Source organism: Natrix helvetica, assembly GCF_964273705.1.
Source record: "Natrix helvetica genome assembly, chromosome: 6".
NCBI classification, from domain to species: Eukaryota; Metazoa; Chordata; class Lepidosauria; order Squamata; family Natricidae; genus Natrix; species Natrix helvetica.
In genome coordinates, this window is record NC_138553.1 from 17,285,933 (window position 1) to 17,306,397 (window position 20,465).

Sequence of the window (20,465 nt, forward strand, 5' to 3'; positions counted from 1 at the left end):
TTAAGCTAATTATTGTCGTACAGAAGCAATTACTGAATATGTTCACAAAGGCTGCTTTCTGCTTCAACACAACTATTCACATAGGTTTGATCAAGCTTTGTATTTTATGTGTTTCGTCTCACTTTACTCCACATACTGTCCTAAAGAATGCTGGGTGGGAATTCTTAAAAGTTGTGCTACATTATTTGATTAGGAAGAATGTCAAAATCCCTATTCAACAATAATTAGTAGTAATGCATAATAAAAGGAAAGAGTAGAACATTACTATATCTATCTAGAGAATGTCAAAACCCATGCTGGTCAATGTTCTTCTTATTACTAAAGAGAATGTTAATGTCTTAGTGCAGTGGGTCTCAACCTTCCCAATGCCGCGACCCTTTAATACAGTTCCTCATGTTGTGGTGACCCCCCAACCATCAAATTGGTGTCTCGGTTCCTAAAACCATCAAAAATATGTGTTGCCGATGGTTTTAGGCAACCCCTGTGAAAGGGTTGTTCGACCCCCAAAGTGGTCCTGACCCACAGGTTGAGAACCGCTGCCTTAGTGGGATAATTTCCCAAAAGTATTCATGTTAGTTTTCTGTAGCAAAAGTAATTAAGAGTCCTGCATCAGCTTACACACTAACATGTTTATTTTGGCAAAAGATTTCAAAAATAAAGCTACAGTGAATGTTACTATGTTGCCTTTAATAGGTAGTTGAGAAGAAGGAAGGGGTTACAAACCAAATAAATAAAAACTCCTTAATTAGAATGGAATATATGGCATCCCGTTCTCCAGTATCAGCAAAGCCCCACATTAGCTTTTTGCCTTGAAAACAACAATGTTGAGTTCTACAAACACATTCTATGCCTGGTTATTAATAGAATTAAATGAAATTCATGCACTGTACAACTTGGAGGTTTTATTCAGATACAAACAAATCATGGCTCCTGTTACAAGAGACAACTAGAAATAGAACTGGTCTCCACCTAAATGACAGCAGAACAGGCAGCACAAGAAGATGCTTCCATGACATTTGCTCCATTAGCTTACTGGTGTTCTCTCTGCTTTTTGCATTTCCTTATTTACTATTGGTCCTTTATTGGTAAAAGTGTCATGGTTTTTTTTTTTTAAAAGAAGCAGAGCCCTAAATCCATCTTCATGAACTTCCATGAACACAAAAATGCAAAACACTGATAACTACAGAACACTAACTTGGAGAAAAAGAAACATGAGCAGCATGTTTGCTCTTCTCCAACTTGAGACTACAGTATCAACAGCAAATGTACAGATTAATCAGAAGACTCACAGAAATGGTCCTTTTGTGTGTGTGTGTGTGTGTGTGTGAAAATTAAAGAAGTAATGCCTTGTGATTTCAAACAAAAATCAATAAACAGTCCATGAAACCTGCTTGAACTTTTTGGGTCCAACCAGCTGCTCCAGTGCTTCTCGGGAGCGATCTGCAAATAAAGTATATTTAGTTTTTGTTTTTAAAGTTAAGGAAATGTTTATGACAGGGAACAAGATTAAACAAACAGTAGTGGGAAGGAAGGGGCTTCAAGCTATTTTCCTACCAGACCAGTGTGTAAATAACCAAAATCCACTTCAATATGTTGGTTTATTATATTTACTAGATATTTTGCTGGATTTTACAAAGTGTTCATCTCCATATTTTACAAGCATGTTATGGCTTTCTTAATGGCAGGAGTTCCCCAGAGCAGGAATTCAAAGAATGAAAACAAGCTTTAATTTTCAATGAATAGTTCTAGAACAGGGGTGTCAAACTGGCGGCCAGCGGGCCTGATGTGCAGACCACGCCCACCCCAGCTCAACGAATGCAAAAAATGTCACAGCAACATGACGTGGCGAGTTTGACACTCATGTTCTAGAAGGTGTGAAAAAAGGCCAAAGTGCTACAATGGTGAAAGGATAATAGAGAATGCACAAACTTTGAAGCAAGAGTGGACAGTAAATTCTATGCCATCTTTTCCTGAACTCAGACCATCAACTCTTTAAAATAGTTTTCATATCTGAACTTAAAGTCAAGATGTAATTCCTAGTTGTGTTGTTCAAACCTTTAGAAATCACAGCTTAGATCAATGTTTTTCAACCTTGGCCACTTGAAGATGGATGGACTTCAACTCCTAGAATTCCCCAGCCAGCCATGTTGAAAAACACTAACTTAGATCATTCCTGACATGGAGAACCTCACAAAACAGTTTTTTATGACACATTTTTGTTTCACGAAATAATCTGTCCCTATTATTACATTCTTAAATTAATTTCTACAGTAGGTCCTTTCACTATATAAATGCTAATGATTATATTACATCCTCATCCATGGAAATCAAAGAAACAACTATTGGAAACGGAGACCAATCTTGTTTCTTACTTGTTTGCATGTTAAAACTGCAATAGCAGCCAGTAGTAAGGTAACTAAAGATAAATATCAGATAATAAAATAAGAGAATCAGTGTGATATAGTACTTAATGGGCTATCTCAGATTCTAGTTCCACCCTTAGCCATGGCAGCTCAGAGTGGGAAGTGGATCATTTGTTCTCTCTCAGCCCAACCTCCCTCACAGGGTTGTTGTGGGGAAAATTAGGAGGAAGGAGCAGTATGTACATTGCTTTGAGCTACTGTACAAAAGGTGGGTTATAAAGTAAAATAAATAAATGTAATAATTATATCTCCTGCCAATGAATTAGCACCAATATCTCTAGAAAATACTCTTCATGGCGATATTTAAACATACCACCAAATTATAATTAGAGTGTATGCAAAAGACAATAAGTCTTGGCTTGTGTGATGCCTTTTCCAACTTTCCCTTATTCCTTCTAAGGTGGGTTGCTTTTTGCAAATTTTCCTTTGAAAGCTCAGCAAAGCTCTGACTTTTGTTAATATCTTTTAAGTATGAGTCTGTTAATATCTTTAAATATTTAAAGAGATTAACTAGGGATTTCCTATTCTTGGAAACTGGTTTTATAATCATAGGGCTCTTGTTTTAACCTCACTCTGGCTTTTAGATAGCGTAATAGTAGTTCTAAAATACTAAGGATATTTTGCATTTAATGCTTCGTCCTGCTTTACTGACTTCCATTTTTAAATATATTGTTTAAAGAAGTTAGAAATGTTTTCTTTCAAAGCCAAGTTATGTAATGCACATGATGATATTCTGCAGCTAATGTTCATGATGCATGCAATTTTGATGCCACTTGATGTGGTTTTCAGTGAACATCTAGGAAAATCTACTCTAGTCAAGATTTCAAGTCACCTGTTATGAGTGGGCATCCATGAAACAACAGAATATATATCATAGGGCAATATGTGAGAACAGCTTCCACAGCTATATCCGTCAAATTAACACAATGTTCCATATGGATCTCCTATTAAGGATAAAGAATAATGCCATTAGTAGTTATCATTCATTCAATAAAGTCTCTATTTTGCAAAATATGTTGAAACAATAAGGGTATTAAGAAGAGAAATTACAGAAGAGACTAATGCCTCAAATAATTTCATAAAGCCATGGGTATTCCTAATAAATTACTCTGGAGTAATTTGAATCTCATATGCAAGAGTACATTGAAATTTACCAGTTTCTTCCTAATAATATATCTGTTCATTACTTCCAAAACAAAAATAAAAACAAAGGTGATAAAGGTATTCTTTTTTCTGTATTTCAGTAATATATTAAGTATATCATGACATGAAGAAAGCAGCACGAGTTACGAGAAAAATCTCACCTCTACCTTAATTTTAGATTCAGAAAGTAGTGATAAGATATACTTTTGGGCTGGCTGAATTTTTGAAACCTGGGAAAACTGATTTTACAAACAGCTTTGATTGCTTTACCGTGTTTCCCCAAAAATACGACATGTCCTGCTAATAAGCCCAGGCCTGGTTTTTGCCTGGCTTTTGAGGTGGGTGTAAATATATGCCCTCCCCCCAAAAATAAGGCTAGTGAAAGGGTGCCGTGGCAAGTACAGGAGGAAGCCCTTCCCTTCCCTGGTCACCTCAGCGCTTCTCGGCTCCTTAATCGGATCAGTTGAGCTGATCCGGCTGCCATTCAAAAAACAGCTGATTTGTGGGTGCTGCTCAGGCCATGGCCTCCAGCAGGTGCGGCTGCTTTTGCCATCAATTACGGCCACAAAAGCAGCAGGAGGCCAAGTGAGGCACCCTACGCGCCTCGCACCGGCCTTCCGAAGGGTACTGTAGCAGCAGTTATCCACAATGTTTTTATCATTATTTCGTGCCAACCCTCATGGCCCAGTGAGCCAGGTGGATCGGGACAAAATAAGGATAAAAAAATTGTGGATAGCTGCCGCTACAGTACCCTTCAGAAGGCCGGCTTGAGTCTCCTGCTGCAAAAGTGACTGTGCCCGAGACTGCTTTTGGGAGAGGAGGCAAAGGGGAAGCAATCAGCTTCATCTCGCCCTTGCTCTCAGCCCCCCCCCCCTTTCGGCTGAGCTCAAGCAGAGAAGTGGCCCGCAGGGTTTCAGGAGCAAAGTTGAGGCTGACAGGAGTCAGGGCAGGGGGGAATGTCCAGTGCGGCCCCAGCGCTCTTCTTTCCTTGGAAACGGAATCTTGGGAGTGGGAAACGGCATTCCCAGGAAGGGAAGGGTGGGTGTGTCGATATGTGTATAAAAAACACAAAGCAAGGGAGCCAGCAGCCACGGATTAAGGAGCTTTGTGAAACATTACGTCTACACGCAAAGTTTGGCAAGGAAGGGAGAAGAGATACTTCCCTCTCTTGGCAGTGTTTTGCTTGAAAATATATGAGAATCGGCCAAACAGAGGGAAGAATGAGACCTGCGAGGAGATGCTGCCGACACTGCTGCCTGCAGAGACACAGACAGAGCGAAGTTCATTGAAGACTTCTCCGGCCAGCCCACAAGACTATCTGAAGGGGGAGGGGGAGGAGATTTCCTGCACATTGGCAGCAGCGTCTTCTCACAAGGCTTCTTCTGACATCCCCAGTTGTATGGATTTCCATGCCTTCCTTTACGGGATGTTGCTTCGCACCTGGGACATCGGGAGAAGCCCTGTGAGGAGACACCGCTGCCAATGTGCAGGAAATCCCCCCCCTGCAGATCATCCTTTCAAAACGTAGTTTCACCAGGATGAAGAGGTGGCTGGAGGTGGCGTTTGCATCGGGTTGGGTTTTCTTTGCAAGGCAGACAATCTGGGGAGCAAGAGATTTAGGAAGCCTGGGCTGGCGTGGGTCTGTTTCTCCAGTGAAGCATCTGATTCATCCCCAGGGCTGAACGTTTCACCCTTCGTCATTTCTCTGCCCTGGCTTAGAAGCTGCAGAGGAAGCCTGCTATGCCCAGTGAGGAGGGGAGAAGTGACAGCAAGAGGAGCCACGTCTCGCTCCACACCTCTCGCTTCTCCCCCACCCCACCTGCCACCCGTCTCGCTAAAAAGATGGTGGGGAAAGGAAGCAGCCTGGATTCTGTTAGCATTGGGACGGGGTGGGAGGAGTTGGGCTGCGAGACATGCGTCCTGCCCGAGACTTGCAGCTCCATCGTGTTCCTCGCTGTTTTGTCCAGGGAAGTTGAACTGGCGAGATTTTTTTTTCAGGGTGCTTCCCTGGACAAAACAGCGAGAAACACGACGGAGCTGCAACTCTTGGGTAGGACGGGTCTCTCGCAGCCCAACTCCTCCCACCCCACCCCAATGCTAACAGAATCCAGTCTGCTTCCCTTCCCCACCGTCTCTTTAGCGAGAGGGGTGGCAGGTGGGGTGGAGGAGAAGTGAGACGTGTGGAGTGAGACATGGCTTCTCTTATCGTCCCTTCTCCACCCTTGCCCGGCATGGCAGGCTTCCTCTGCAGCTTCCAAGCCGGGGCATAGAGGAGGCAAAACGCTCACCCCTGGGAATGAACCAGACGCTTCACTGGAGAAACTGCCCCACGCCAACCCAGGCTTCCTAACTCTCTCTCCCCCCAGATTGTCCCCCTCGCAAAGAAAGCCCAACCCGACGCAGGGCGGTAACAGGACACATCAGAGCAGTGCCGGCCAGTCGCTCGGCCGGTGCAAATAAGACCCCATCCCACCGCCGATAATAAGACCAAGGCCATATTTCGTGGGTCAAAATAAAATAAGACCCTGTCTTATTTTCAGGGAAACACGGTAGTAGGGATTTGTTTCTATCTATGGTTTAGTCTCTTGCAGTAGTGCATTTGTATTTCAAAAAAGATCTTGTAGACTGCAGCTCATGCAACTGTATGAATCTGTTCTCCACTATCCCAAATGAGTGCTATTCTCTTTTGGACACCTTATCCCACAAGCCACAATATCCAATTCAGGAAAGGTGGAGAAAATGAGGTAACAGAATGAAGAACAAGAAACAGAAACTGGAGGGGCTGAAAAACAACATACCATGTTTAGTAGCCGATAATACTCATTTTAAGATTTTACATAAACAAGATTTTATCTTATGTAATATATAAGCAATATGTATGAAAGGTGATATCAGTTACATTAATTTTGGCACACTTCTCTGTGGAGTTTGCCCAACAGCTGTCATTTTAAAAAGTACCCTTGAATCTTGATAAAAATTATCTTTGTGTTGGTGTGGCAATTTTCTCCACCCCCACCCCCACATACGTAACTTGCTAATAGCAACTTTAATTAAACATATCCAAATGTTACCTTTAAATTTTTTGAACACATTCCACTAACAAGTGCTATTACACCATCATCAGTGACCTAAATGGAAAAAAGGATCTTTTATCAAATAGAAGCCAAAATATTATTCCTTCTCTTCCAATAATGGAAATCTATCTACAATCTGTGTTTTCAAAGTAACTTGCATTAAAAACAGAAGTACAGTAAATGACAAGGCCAGAATAATGGTTTTTTAATTAGAAAGGAAAGTAAAAGCTTTTATTATCTAAACCAGTAAGTAAAAGCTTGGAAAAAACCTCTGAAATTTAAACAAGTTTGAAGCTTAGAGTACAAAGATGGAGTGCTTAGGTATGATATGAGGGATACCTGCCTTAATAACACTTGTAGAAACAAATCTTGGAATTGTGGTTGATAGCAAACAGAAAATGAACAAATCTTGGAAGGATGATGTGACTGTAAAGCAGATGTGTGCAATTTTAGGCTGAATCAACAGATTTTTATTTTTCAAATCATGTGAAATTATTATTCCATATTACTCTGCTTTGGGGTCAGATCACAAAATGAGGCACTTTGTCCACTTTTGAGCACCAAAAGTTCAGCAACAGAGAATAAAGATGAATACAGGATTGGAAAGCCATATGAAGAGAGATTGAAAGAGGTAGATGTGGTAGGGAAGACTCAAATATCAATAAACATTTAGTTTCAGTTTTAGCTTGCTAAACTGTAATCCCCAGTGCATTATGGGACAAGGCATAAAGGATAAACAGCAAACCTTTGCACATATTATAACTAAAAATATATCGCTGAAAAAAGAAGTATATTGTTAAACAGGAAGTACATTGGTGCAAAATATGCTATGGTACTGCTGAATTGACGGTTATGGTAATTTTGTGGTTAACCTATCTTCAAGCAGGGCAGATGTTTGCTTCATTTACACTAATAAGGTAAAGACATTACTATAAAAGAACAGGAAAACAACTTGTGATCCTGTGATATTAAGCATGCTGCAGCTTGTAATAAAATGCTGCAAAACCCCCACCAGTTGTTTTTTTTGGGGGGGTGGGGGTGGGGGATGTCTTAGGCTTTCAGAGAGATCTTCCTGTGCTTTCTTCTGCAGAATGAAGCTTATTTTACAATCTCCACCTCAGTACATTCAATTTGGGTAAAGGACATACTGAGTATGTCCTTTACTGAGTAAAGGACATACTGAGCAATATGACCTAGTATTGAGCTGGGACACTTTTTGGCAACCTAGATGGGACTGGCCAGATGGCCTTCATCCAGTTTTGCCAGACGGCACTTATTAAATACATGGGGACCAGTTATATTAGCTTCAATATATTAATTGAATAATTAATTTTAATTAAGGTATGAATCCAAAAATCAAATGTGAGTTTTATCCTGCATTCTGCTTACTGTCTTGGAGTGTGGATACTTATATGCAACATCAAAACCAGTTGGATGGCTTGCAGGTCCAATGAGCAGATCTACTTTAACTTCAAAAGGACACATCTACTTTGAACACCCAGAGATTTTTAACAATGTGCTGCTTTAAATGGCAGTTTAAAGGTTCCAGATAGGTTCCAGACGGAGCTTGGGCCACCTCCTGTGGATTTGACCCGCCCCCGAGTGGAGGACCTGGTAGACGCATGGAATAGTGCGACTACCGGGGCCCTGGACCGGGTGGCGCCTTTGCGGCCTCTCCTGCGGCGACGAACCACCCTGGCTCCCTGGTTTACCGAGGAGCTAAGGGTGATGAAACGCCAAAGGAGACGCCTAGAGAGTCGTTGGAGATCCTCTCGTTCCGAATCTGACCGAGCACAGGCACGAGCCTACTTGAGGACGTACCTTGTGGCATTAAGAGCGGCCAAACGTCAACATTGCGCCGCCCTTATTGCGTCTGCAGATAACCGCCCTGCCGCCTTGTTTCGGGTGACTCGCTCCCTCTTGTTTGAGAGGCCGCGGGAAGCCCCTTTACAGGGTAGAGCAGAGGAGTTTGGGAAATATCTACATGACAAAGTCGCTCAAATCCGGATGGGATGGGCCCCCTTCAGTGGTTCAGTAGAGACGCCCGTGGCGAGTCTTGAGGGTCCGCTTTGGGAGGAGTTTGATTCGGTTGCCATCGAGGATTTGGACAGGTTGCGTGGACGTCTGCGACCCACCACATGTTTATTGGACCCGTGTCCCTCCTGGCTTGTACTGGCATCCTGGGAGGTTACACGTGACTGGCTCCTGGTCCTAGTGAACACTTCGTTGGGTGAGGGGTCTCTACCAGCCGCCTTGAAAGAGGCGGTGGTGAGACCCCTGCTCAAGAAGCCTTCCCTGGACCCGACGGACCTAGTCAATTACCGTCCAGTCTCCAACCTTCCTTTTCTAGCGAAGGTTGTAGAGAGTGTGGTGGTACAGCAGTTCCCACGCCACCTGGAGGAAAATGATTATCTAGACCCGCGCCAGTCCGGCTTCCGACCCGGGCACAGCACGGAGACGGCCTTGGTCGCATTGGTGGATGATCTCTGGCGGGCCAGAGATAGGGGTTGTTCCTCTATCCTGGTCCTATTAGACCTCTCGGCGGCTTTCGATACCATCGACCATGGTATCCTGTTGCACCGGCTGGAGGGGCTGGGAGTCAGGGGCACCGTTTTACGGTGGTTTGGCTCCTACCTCACTGACCGGACGCAACGTGTGTTGGCAGGGGAGCAGAGATCGACCCGGAGGCCTCTCACATGTGGAGTGCCACAGGGTTCGGTACTCTCGCCTCTCCTGTTCAACACATACATGAAACCGCTGGGCGAGATCATCCGTGGATTTGGGGTGGGATATCATCTGTATGCTGATGACACTCAGCTATACATCTCCACCCCGAACCACCCCAATGAGGCCATCGAAGTGATGTCCCGGTGTTTGGAGGCCGTACGGATCTGGATGGATGGCAACCGACTGAAACTCAACCCTTCCAAGACGGAGTGGCTGTGGCTTCCGGCGCCCCGGTTCAACCAGGTGCTTCCATCTCTGGCCATTGGGGGCGTGCAATTAGCCCCTATGGAACAGGTGCGCAATTTGGGCGTCCTCCTGGATGCCCGGCTGTCCATGGATGACCATGTAACAGCCGTGGCAAGGGGGGCGTTCCATCAGGTTCGCCTGATGCGCCAATTGCGCCCCTTATTGGACCGGGATGCCCTACGCACAGTCACCCATGCGCTGGTGACGTCTCGCCTGGACTACTGCAATGCTCTCTACATGGGGCTTCCTTTGAGATGCACTCGGAGACTACAGTTGGTCCAGAACGCGGCCGCGCAGGTGATCATGGGGAGGACTAGATTCTCCCCTGTAACACCTCTCCTGCGCGAGCTGCACTGGCTTCCTGTGGTCTACCGAGTGCGTTTCAAGGTCTTGATTATGATCTTTAAAGCGCTTCATGGCACAGGGCCTAGTTACATGCAGGATCGCATCCTGCCCCACACATCCCTACGACCAATCCGCTCTCACAGAGAGGGACTTCTCCGGGTGCCGTCCGCCAAACAGTGCCGGGGGGCGACACCCAGGAGCAGAGCCTTCTCTGTGATGGGCCCAGCCCTGTGGAATGACCTCCCTCGTGACATCAGGATTACTTCCGATCTCCGCTCCTTCCGTGTACAACTGAAGACCCACCTCTTTCAACTATCTGGCCTGGCTCAACCGTAATTTTCTCGTACCCCTCCTGACTGTCTGTTTTTAACATTTTGAATTTGGATTGTACATGGGGTTTTATAATTAGGGTATTTTAATGGTTTTTAATTGTCTATGTATTGTATCTGTTAACCTCCTCCGTACATGTGTGTTTTTGTATTTATGTATGTCATGGGTTTATGTAAATGTTATATGTTTTTTACTCCATTGTACGCCGCCCCGAGTCCTATTCGGAAAGGGAGCGGCTAATAAATTTAAATTGATAATTGAATTGATTGAATTGAGTCATATTAGACAGGGAGTTTCATTTCTGCCCACTTCAATAAGAAACCAAAGTGTTTGGAAACAATTGAAATGATTACTAAGGAACAATGCAGAGCATTGAAAAGGCTACATGTTATATCTCTTTGGCTTGTTACATAGAAACAATAAAGAAAATAAAACAAATCATACTATGACCTCTACCATTAAACTGTCTCTGATAGTACTTAGGGGATGACCTTATTACAATATCCCTCCATTTTTCTAAACAAATCTTCCTACCTTAGATATTAGCATTACCATAAACAGTGTATTGTGCCTATATAACGCCTCCTTTCACACAACACAAAGACAACCATCTAGTTTCTGTTATTTTTTGTCTCTTTTCCAGGGTCACAGTGCTAGCTGCCTGCTTTTTACTTTCATAATTTTACTCATGTTTAAAGCACGCTCAGCATTATACCTATCATTAAACCTCCACAGACTTTAATTGAAATGTCAATGGAGCACATTCCTTTTCTTGGGCATCACATTGAGAACCCAGAATCTAATGCCTACCAAAACCAAACAAAGAACAGTCTAGACTCTTGTATCTCCAATTCTTAAGACAGCCATTTGACCCCTCTTGATTTTAGAATCCCAGTTCTGATACCAAAGCAAGGCTAGCAAAGTTGTTTAAAGATATGTCCACCAAATGTTGGAAATGCAACCAGATACCAGGTTCGTACTATCAAATGTGGTGGACATGTTCAAAAGCAAAAAAAAATCTGGATGAAAATACATACATGGTTAGAGAAAATGATAAAAACAACATTGATTTAAAGCCAGAAATATTTTTGCTGGGTATACTACCAGAAAATTATGAGAAACCGAATGTATATTTAATATTGCATGTTTTGACAGCAGCAAGAATTGTATTTGCAAAATACTGGAAAAATGAGAAAACTCCTACAGATGAAAATATAATCAAAAAAATACTAGACTGTGCGGAAATTGATAGGGTAACGTTAAAGATAAAGGATAAAGAAGATACAGAATACTGGAAGGATACTATTATATAATATAGTAAATATATACTATAATATAGTAAAGAATATTATTGTTACTAGAATTATGTATATATAAAATGACTCAGACAATACACTGCTTACTAAATACTTATATATGTTAAGAAAAATATATAAATATTGTAAGTATATTTATTTAAAATATATTTAAAATATATTATATTTTATATAAATATATATAAATAAAAAATATATTAAAAATGCTATTGTAATAATGCTTTTCACTCTTACTTGGGTTGATGAGAAATCAACACTGTGCAGGGATCTACAGTTCTGTCCAAGGGCTTGTAAAGATGTGTCTGTGATGTTGGAGCATCCACCTATGTTGACTATTTGTAAAAGGGGGCAGTTGAGGGCAAGAGCAAGGATTCCACTGTCTGTTACGTTGCTGCATCTCTTAAAGGAGGCTTCCCGCAGACAGGGGCATGATAAGGCCAGTGCTGCAACTCCTGTTGGAGATGGAAGGCAGGTTATTCTCCTGTAGATAGAATTCTATTACCATCCATTTAAACATAAAAGTTTGATTTCATTGAGTTTTAGTTTGCATAATGAATAAAAAGGATTTTGTTTTGTTGATTTTTAATTATTTCCTTTTCTGAACTTTATGATAACCCAATAATTGGGAAGTGTCTTAAGTGAGTAATTGGACCAAGATTGGACCATCTGTTCATTATCAGTATACCATTCTTCAATACTTTATTAAAAAAATCTATCATCATAGGATAATGGGTCCACAACGATTCATATGTGTGTATGTTAACTTCATTTGTTTTTCAAATTTCCCATTCATTTCTCAGGTATTACATCTGAATTATAAGGCAGATAACTGGAAAAGACCTTTGAAAGAAATCCTAGAGTACTCCCAGCGTGTTGCTGTAGAGCTGTTATTCAAACCATGCTCCCCAGAACTCCAGGATTCCAAAAGTACTAGTTTCCTCTTCACTGGATCTGCTTAAGCAGAAGTTAGACAACATTTGTCTGGGATTACCGGCATTTTATTTGGATTGCTACACTGAGCAGGATGGGGAAAGGGGGATTTTATGGCTTAAATATTTCTTTGCAGTCTTTCATTCAATATCTTAAAACCTCATCTGCGGGAAGCTTGCAAACAGGGGGCCCATACCTAAGTACTACTGATGCAGACTCTGATCCAGTTCTCTGGGTTGCTGTTATCTCAGGGAACTTGGACTAGGTCCAGCATTAATGTGAAATTACCTGCAATACTTAAGGAATATTAAAACCTGCTTTAACATATTGTATCATATATTATAATCAAGGAATAGTTGTATCTGTGAACGTATTGGAGGTCGTGGACCCAGCACACAGAACACTGATTAACTTATGAAAAGTCAGTGGTACCTGTGTGATGGACTTGTGACATTTAGGCTGAAGAAATGAGCAACAGCCCTATTGCTATGGCAAGGTGGCAGAATCCTGAAAGTCATATGCCTTTGTGGAGTTAAGGTATATAAAAAAGAGTGAAGAATGGGAGGTGATTGACTTTCATTGCAATGTGATTAATGTAAGTACTTTATGTTTATTATGCTCTAAATTCTAATAAACCTCTGAATTCTAAAGTGAGAGTTTTTGTGTTGTGTTGTTTGTTCAATTGTTATTAAGTGCAGCTATGTTCATAACCAGGTTTTTCCAGACATACCTTGATCTTGTAATAGAAGGACAAACATAATTCTAATGAAGATTTAGCCCCTTACATTCTTGTGTGTGATATCACAAAATGCCAGAGCAACATCACAATGTTTCTTTTAGGATTTGGGTGATAGTGTGGTTGAGAATGCATGCTTATGGTATTAATCTTTAGACTATTAAGAAATTAACAATTTGAAATCTCTGTCTTTGTCATCAAATCACTGTTGATTTTTGTGACTGAGTATTAAGGTGATTACAAACATATTTTAAATAAATTGTACTGATTGTTTATCTATTTATTAAATGTATTTGCTGCCATTCTCACTGATAAGTCTTACTTAGTTTATTATAGTTTTAGTTTCAGATTTCCTGAATGGATAGTCTGATTTAAATACTAATAGGGTTTAATATATTTATGTATACATTATTATCAGTACAGACTGCCCTTTTAGAACAAAGTAAGAAAAATTGAAACATTTTATTGGAAAAATGTAGGCTATGCTTTCCAAGTACATAATTAAGTTGTATTAAAATATAGGTCAGTATAGATACACTGTGCCTAGTACTCATAAATGATCTAGCACTCATAATGGGATCTCCTAACTTCTATTTAAAAAGTTTCTGTTCCTATCTTTGCTTCTTAAATTACTTAATTAAAACAATCTGTAAGGCATATCAATTAAAATAGAACATAACAAAAAACCCATACAGACATCACTTGTATCTCCCAGTGCTCTTTTAAATAACCATTGTGCAGAAAGTGTACCTTCAGAAGTTATGGTCAGCCTGTTGTTTTTCCAAACATTTACATTTATCTTTTTAAGATGCCTGCAGTTACAAAGCTGTTGCAAGGCACAGTCTGAAATATCACAGTCTCGAAGATCCAGTGCCTCCACTGCAGGGTGAAGAACCTACAAATGGAAAGTATTTCAATCAGATTTTACTTTTAAAAAATGTAAATAAAGGAAAACAAAATGGGTGTCTTAAGCCTGTTATCAATGTATATTCTATTCCTTAGAACCTAGACTTGCTGATGACCCGTGTTTGGACTTTTGGACCATGACTTAACTATATTTCTGCCTCCCACTTTGGCTTTTGGAACTCATTGCAGGCAAACTCTCTAGGAATTAGGACTTCATGCCCTATCTGTCATTACTTACATTTAATAAATTCTAGATAACTACTCTTCAAAGAAGGTATATATCTGGCCTGAGACAGCTCATCCACAGGGGACACATATAATACTATGTTGCAACATGATTTTTGTGGCCTTGGTTTTAATACAATGCAGCCATTTGGGGTTTAGCAAATCAGGACTTAATATTAGTGCACTATGTGAAACCCATCCCAGCCATTGGCCTTAATTATTGAAGATGATGAAATAGAAAGTATGCTATGGGAGGATGCTGAAACCTTAGCTTTTTAATCAAAACTATTCATCAACAGTTTAACACTCACTGAAAGTAAAAAGTCATTCAACTTACTTTAAAAAATGTAACTAGTTTATATACTGTTCTAGTCCATGTTTTAACAAGAGATAATCCCCAATTTACTAGATTCCCATAATATGCTAAGCTATAAATTATTTACAAATCATCTACAGTAGCTAGATTCACACAGCATACTAAACTAAAAATATACAAGCACATATTTTAAACGCTTCCGAACTGCAACTCTCATCATCCCCAGGGTGGAAGAAGTATCAGTTTTCATACTCTGTTTCATTGGCAGAACAAAGAAGTTTACTGCTCAAGCATTGCAGTAGAAGACACAATCTTCAAAGAAGAGTCTGAAAGGGTCTTCATGCTGAGGCAACAAAACTCAGCATATATATATATAGTTTCTAAGATTCATTTGTCATTGGTTACACACATACCTTTCATACAGTCCAGAATACTATTGCTAAACAATTAGATGTCAACCTATTTTGGCATAAAATAGTGGTTAAAGAGACTTAGTGCACTGCTTTCAGTTTAAGCATTCTGGGGTATGTGACATCCTGTAAACAGAATAATTTAGAACAATTTGCCTCACCTATCAGCCACCTAAATATTTCTTTTGGGCTTTTTCTCATCACATTTATTGTTCTTTCATATACTGTATCTTTTCTAATATGTCCCTTCATCCAGCAAGAATCATGCTCTATAACAACTCCATTTATATCAAGCAATAACATCTACTTCTTCACCCGAAAGTATGAGCAAGGGTAAGTTTAATAGCAATTCAAACCCTTCAAGAGAGCCACAATTTATCTCTCATGTTTAGCATCTTCTGCATATCACTTTACAGATGAACCCTCCATTGTAAGTCACAATGCTGAAAAAGTAGCAAAGACCATGATCTAAATGGAATCTTACCATGCTAATATTTGCATCTGTTATCGATCCTTCAATACTCAAGGATTTAATCAGCTTATCTTTTATGTTGGGAGGCAAAGACTTAATATCTGCACCATATTTGGATATGTTTCTTCTTAAACAATTAAGGCATCTGAGGAGGAAAAAGTAAAACAGTTATTTGTTGATAATATTTTGTAATGGCTGCAGTATCAGATATAAAATCATACTGTCTTATTCAGGAATACACATAGCTTTTTTATAAATATAAAGATAAGCACAAAAACAAGCATTAAAAAAACTATTAGGGTACTTCATTATAGACATGCACAAAGTATAGTAGTCACAAACAGGAATGTGAACAAATGAAATACAATAATTTTAAACATGTTCTAGTCACAAACATGCTGCGCATGGGTGCTGATTGGATTATAGTGAGATAAATTACATAATTGCTAAACTTCAAACTCTGCTCTGAAGACTTTTGAAGATATTCACACATGTATTAGAGATTTCTCAGTAACAGGTGATTAGTTTTATATTTTGCAATAAACCAGAAAGAAACATGTGTGAACCAAATGAATAGCAATTCATTCAAAAATCCATGATTAGGCCAAGTATGGCTTATGATGTGTGATCTAAATCAAAGCTATCAGTTTCAATCTCTTACAGGTAACCATATGGAGTATATTTATTTCTCATTGGTTTAGTGATAACTCTCAATGTACCAGTAGTGGTTACTTATTTTACTGAAATATGAGATAAGTTACTTGTGCAAGATAAGCCCATGATAACTTAATATTTAAATTATTCTCAAGACTCTTAAGTATCAATTGCTTAATGATAACTCCAGAGGTTTTGATGTTAGACCAGTTAATCTGTGGTTTCCCAGATCTTCCTTTTAAAAAGGAAGTTCCTTTTTTCTTTTAAAAAGAAAGTTCCCCCTCTGACCATTTCTTTTAGGATTTTGCAATAATAATAATAAAGTGTGGCAAACTCTTTTGAGTATCCCAGTTTTCCTTAGAGAAAATTTGATGGTGGGGAGGGAGGAAATCTGAGAGATGGAGGACACAGGTATGTACAAAAATGATACTACCTGGATGCATCTTGCAGATTTTGACACTACCAGCGCTCCCCTAAAATATTAAGAGCGCTGTTGAATGTAAATCTAGATATGTCAGGATTGCATTACTGTTACTGGTGGAAAAAACAGGATATAAATGAAATTAAAAAGGAATTTATTGTAAATTCGATAATGGCAGCTAAATTAGTGATGGCTAAATATTGGGGACGAAATAATATTCAAAGAAATGAGTGGTATAATGGAATTTGGAGTATGGCCACAAATGGTAAATTAACAACCGAAATTAAACTTTAAAAAGGGATGATTAAAGTAAATAATGATAATGAAATATGGGGCGATTTTATAAAAGCAGTGTTGGTGGAAGGCAAAGGGAATAAACCTATGCAAGAATATTTGTTGTTTTGGAGGTTATGAGGGCACAATTGGAATATATTGTATATCTAAGAAATATAAGGTGGGGAGGAGTCTTCAGGGGGTAGGGGTACACTGTAATATGTGGTTTTTTTCCCTTTTCCTTTTGTCTTTCTTTATTTGTATTCAGATGTATATGTAATGTTTGTACTATTTGTTTAAAATAGTAATAATGATGATGTTGGTGGTGGTGGTGGTGATGATGATGATGATGATGATGATGATGATAATAATAAATATTAAGATTCCTGATTATGATAATAATAATAAATATTAAGATTCCTGATGATGATGATAATAATAATAATAATAATAATATATTAAGATTCCTGGTGATGATAATAATAATAAATATTAAGATTCCTGGTGATGATGATAATAATAATATATTAAGATTCCTGGTGATGATGATAATAATAATAAATATTAAGATTCATGATGATGATGATGATGATAGTAATAATCATAGTAATATATTAGTAGTAATATTATTATTATTATTAATAATAATAATAATAATAATAATAAAGATTCCTGAGGGGCCGCGGGCGCTGCTCCCGTTATTTAGCCGAGCAACGAAGAAATAAACCGCAGAACAACCAGGGGAGAGACGGAAGGAGGCTGGATGAAAAAGGAAGGAGGGAAGGGGAGTTCGAGGCTCGGGAGAGAAATCTCCTCGGTGACGGGAGGCTCGGAGAGGATCGGCCACTTACAGTTCGAGGAGGGAGCTAACCATCCCTCCGCCTCCGTAGCGACAACTCATCGCGGAGCCTGGGTCGCTCGCCTCCTTTTCCTCACAGGCCAGGCCGGGGCCTCCGCACCCGCCTCAGAAACCGTCGCTCCTTCATTCCCTCAGAATATGGGCACCCTCAGCCCCTCCCAGCCCTTCCAAAGGCCGCGGACCTCATCCGCCAGGCCGGCCGGCGGAGGACCGCTTGGAATTCCCAGAGCGTCTCTGGGTGACAGCAAAGCACTTTGGGTAATGTAGTGTTGTCGAGCGCCGCGAGACTCCCTCAAGGATTCTAAGGATTCGGCCTCGGTCGAACGATCTCTGAGATCCCCGGTGGGTTGGAGAGGGGGGAGGGCTGCTTTCAGTTTTCGTCGTCCCGGCAACCCAAAGGCGTTGGATTATGTCGCAACTCGTGTATGTGTACAGGCTTGTTTTAAAGTGGGTTTGGAGAGGGGACTAACAGAAAGTATAATATTTGGACAAGCGATTGTTTAGGTTCTGTTCTCCTAAGCAGGTAAGAGACCCAAAGTTCCAAACTTGGGAACTTTAAGACTTGTGGACTTCAACTCCCAGAATTCCCCAGCCGCTGGAGTTGAAGTCCACAAGCCTTAAAGTTCCCAAGTTTGGATACCCCTAATCTAGAAGCTGAAGCTGCTACAGAATGTGGCAGCCAAATTGTCTTTGTTGGGGAAAATTCCCCAGACCCTTTTAGTGAATGGGAGACCATAATCATAGATGTGAGTTAACTTTCATTGAAATACTGCGCAGAAGGAAGAATGCAAGATATGTAGAGAGAGCTGTTTATGGCTTTTATGATAGGTTTTATGGTAGGTTTTCATCTTCAGGCAATTGAAGCAACCTTCCCTGTTGGCTCATTTATAAAAATAACACTTAGACTTATATATTGCTTCATAGTGCTTTACAACCCTCTAAGCGATTTACAAAGTCAGCATATTGCCCCCAACAATCTGGGTCTTCATTTAACCACCCTTGAAAGAAGGAAAGAGTTAACCTAATTCTAGTCAAAATTCGCCTAGACATTACTAATTCAGCATGTGCCAGCAGTTTCCCAGACTCTCACTTCCTTTTTCTTGTGGCAGTTTCCTAATGTTCCTTGCTAGATTCTTACATTTTTAGCAACTTAAGCAATCTACATAATATGCAACCCCTCAGAGAGCATGAGAGAAATGAGAATTATTCCTGTAAAGAAAAGAGGAAGAATAACGCCATATTTATCCTCTATATAAGTTAAGACACCAGTTTTGGGACAGTAGCTTCGGAATTATGTAAGAATATGAGGTTTCAGGAAATAACAAGGCTGTTGATTTGATTAGTACATTCCAGGCCAGGCCAAACTACCATTGGCAGGAAAGCAGCTGCCATGCTCAAATTAATAGTGTTGTAATGATCAAGATGTAGCAACTATCAGGGGGATAGCATGTCTGGGAAACTAGCTGTTAGGATTGTACAGCCAATACTTATCTGATGTAAACTGACCAATAATGATAAGGGGCGTTGATGGCGTGGGTATTTTTTTGAAACTGGATTTAAAACTTGTATTCATATGTATCATTGCTCTTCTGTGACTCTACCCACATGAGCATAGAAGGCCAGCTTTTGCAAAAGTTCTAATAATAAAGTTCTCATATTGTTCACAGTGTCTCCTGTTGATTCAGACTGAGAATTTTAAATCTCACAAGGCATCATGCTGAAGGGACATAATAATGGAATTACCTAGGTTAAGGGAAATAATAATGAGGAGGAGGAGGTTAACTTGCTATTTGCTTCTGTAAGAATTGCTTCTGCTAGTAGTGGAATTAATTTAACCTGCATTTGGTCTCTATAAAGCATTTGGCCTTTGTAAAACTTTTGGCATCTGTAAAACGTGTGTTTCTGCCATCAATCTAAATCTTGTTTTTCTGTGCAATCCAATGCCTTGTGCATACCTCAGAAGCTGCATATATCATTGCCTGTCAGAGTTCACACATCGGGAACATATGGGGTGCTCTGCTACACTTTTGACCCCAGCTCTGGTTTACACTTCTGACCTGTGTTGCTAAGCACTCAGTCCCATTCCCTCCAGCATCAAAGGGCCCAGTAGAAGATAAGATAGAAGAAAACAAAGGGAGACTTTTGGTTGATGTCGCGGTGAGAACAGCTGGAAAATAGTGGACTCAGCCGTGCCTTGCGAAATCCAGCTGGTAACTGCTGTTGGGAGACCCATGGAGTCATAGCTGCCTTGTAGGGGCAGTGAAGGAAGGAGAGGCACTTTGTTGACCAGGAAGAACTTGCAATTTCCTCGTTAGGTCCAAAGCAAGCTCTCCCGAATGGCAGCAGGGACGATGGCCATTTTTGGCAGTCACAAAGCTGGGACAACAGACTGTAAGATTTGTGTTGGAGCAGTTCGCGGACAGAGCATCGAAACTGGTTGAGATTATTACCATCTGATTAAGTACAAGAATTCTAAAAAAGAACTTCCAAGCCTAAGCAAGCGGCGAGGAAAAAAAATTGAAAATCAAGAGGCGAAAGTGTGTTTATGTGGTATGCATGTACTAAATTAGTAAGAATTGCAGTTCATGCCTGTGTTTGTGTGTTCTTAGTATCTTTCTGGATCAGCTCTTGGAGTTAGGGGTGTGAGGCACTGGGCTAT

At 40.4% G+C, this 20,465-nt stretch overlaps 1 protein-coding gene and 1 long non-coding RNA gene across 2 annotated transcripts; one reads left to right on the forward strand and one right to left on the reverse strand.

Annotated features, from left to right (window-relative positions):
- Positions 1 to 668: 668 nt before the first annotated feature.
- Positions 669 to 17,991, reverse strand: AMN1 (antagonist of mitotic exit network 1 homolog). Its single transcript, XM_081956638.1, has 7 exons — positions 17,799 to 17,991; positions 15,612 to 15,744; positions 14,021 to 14,165; positions 11,839 to 12,056; positions 6,638 to 6,694; positions 3,256 to 3,367; positions 669 to 1,440 (listed from the first exon to the last, which is right to left on the reverse strand). The coding sequence occupies exons 1-7, from the start codon at positions 17,846 to 17,848 to the stop codon at positions 1,367 to 1,369; spliced, it is 789 nt and encodes a 262-aa protein (XP_081812764.1). The 5' UTR covers positions 17,849 to 17,991; the 3' UTR covers positions 669 to 1,366.
- Positions 17,992 to 18,150: 159 nt separating this feature from the next.
- Positions 18,151 to 19,470, forward strand: LOC309393993. The gene is made up of 2 exons (XR_014175674.1): positions 18,151 to 18,343; positions 18,438 to 19,470. It is a non-coding gene; the product is annotated as an uncharacterized lncRNA (long non-coding RNA).
- Positions 19,471 to 20,465: the final 995 nt, after the last annotated feature.

Excerpts from the sequence above, each read along its gene's own strand:
- AMN1 (XM_081956638.1), bottom strand. The coding sequence starts at position 17,848 with ATGAGTTGTCGCTACGGAGGCGGAGGGATGGTTAGCTCCCTCCTCGAA. Across the intron at positions 15,745-17,798 it reads GTTAGCTCCCTCCTCGAACT|ATGCCTTAATTGTTTAAGAA; the intron begins GTAAGTGGCCGA and ends TTTCCTCCTCAG. Across the intron at positions 14,166-15,611 it reads CAGATGCAAATATTAGCATG|GTTCTTCACCCTGCAGTGGA; the intron begins GTAAGATTCCAT and ends TTCCATTTGTAG.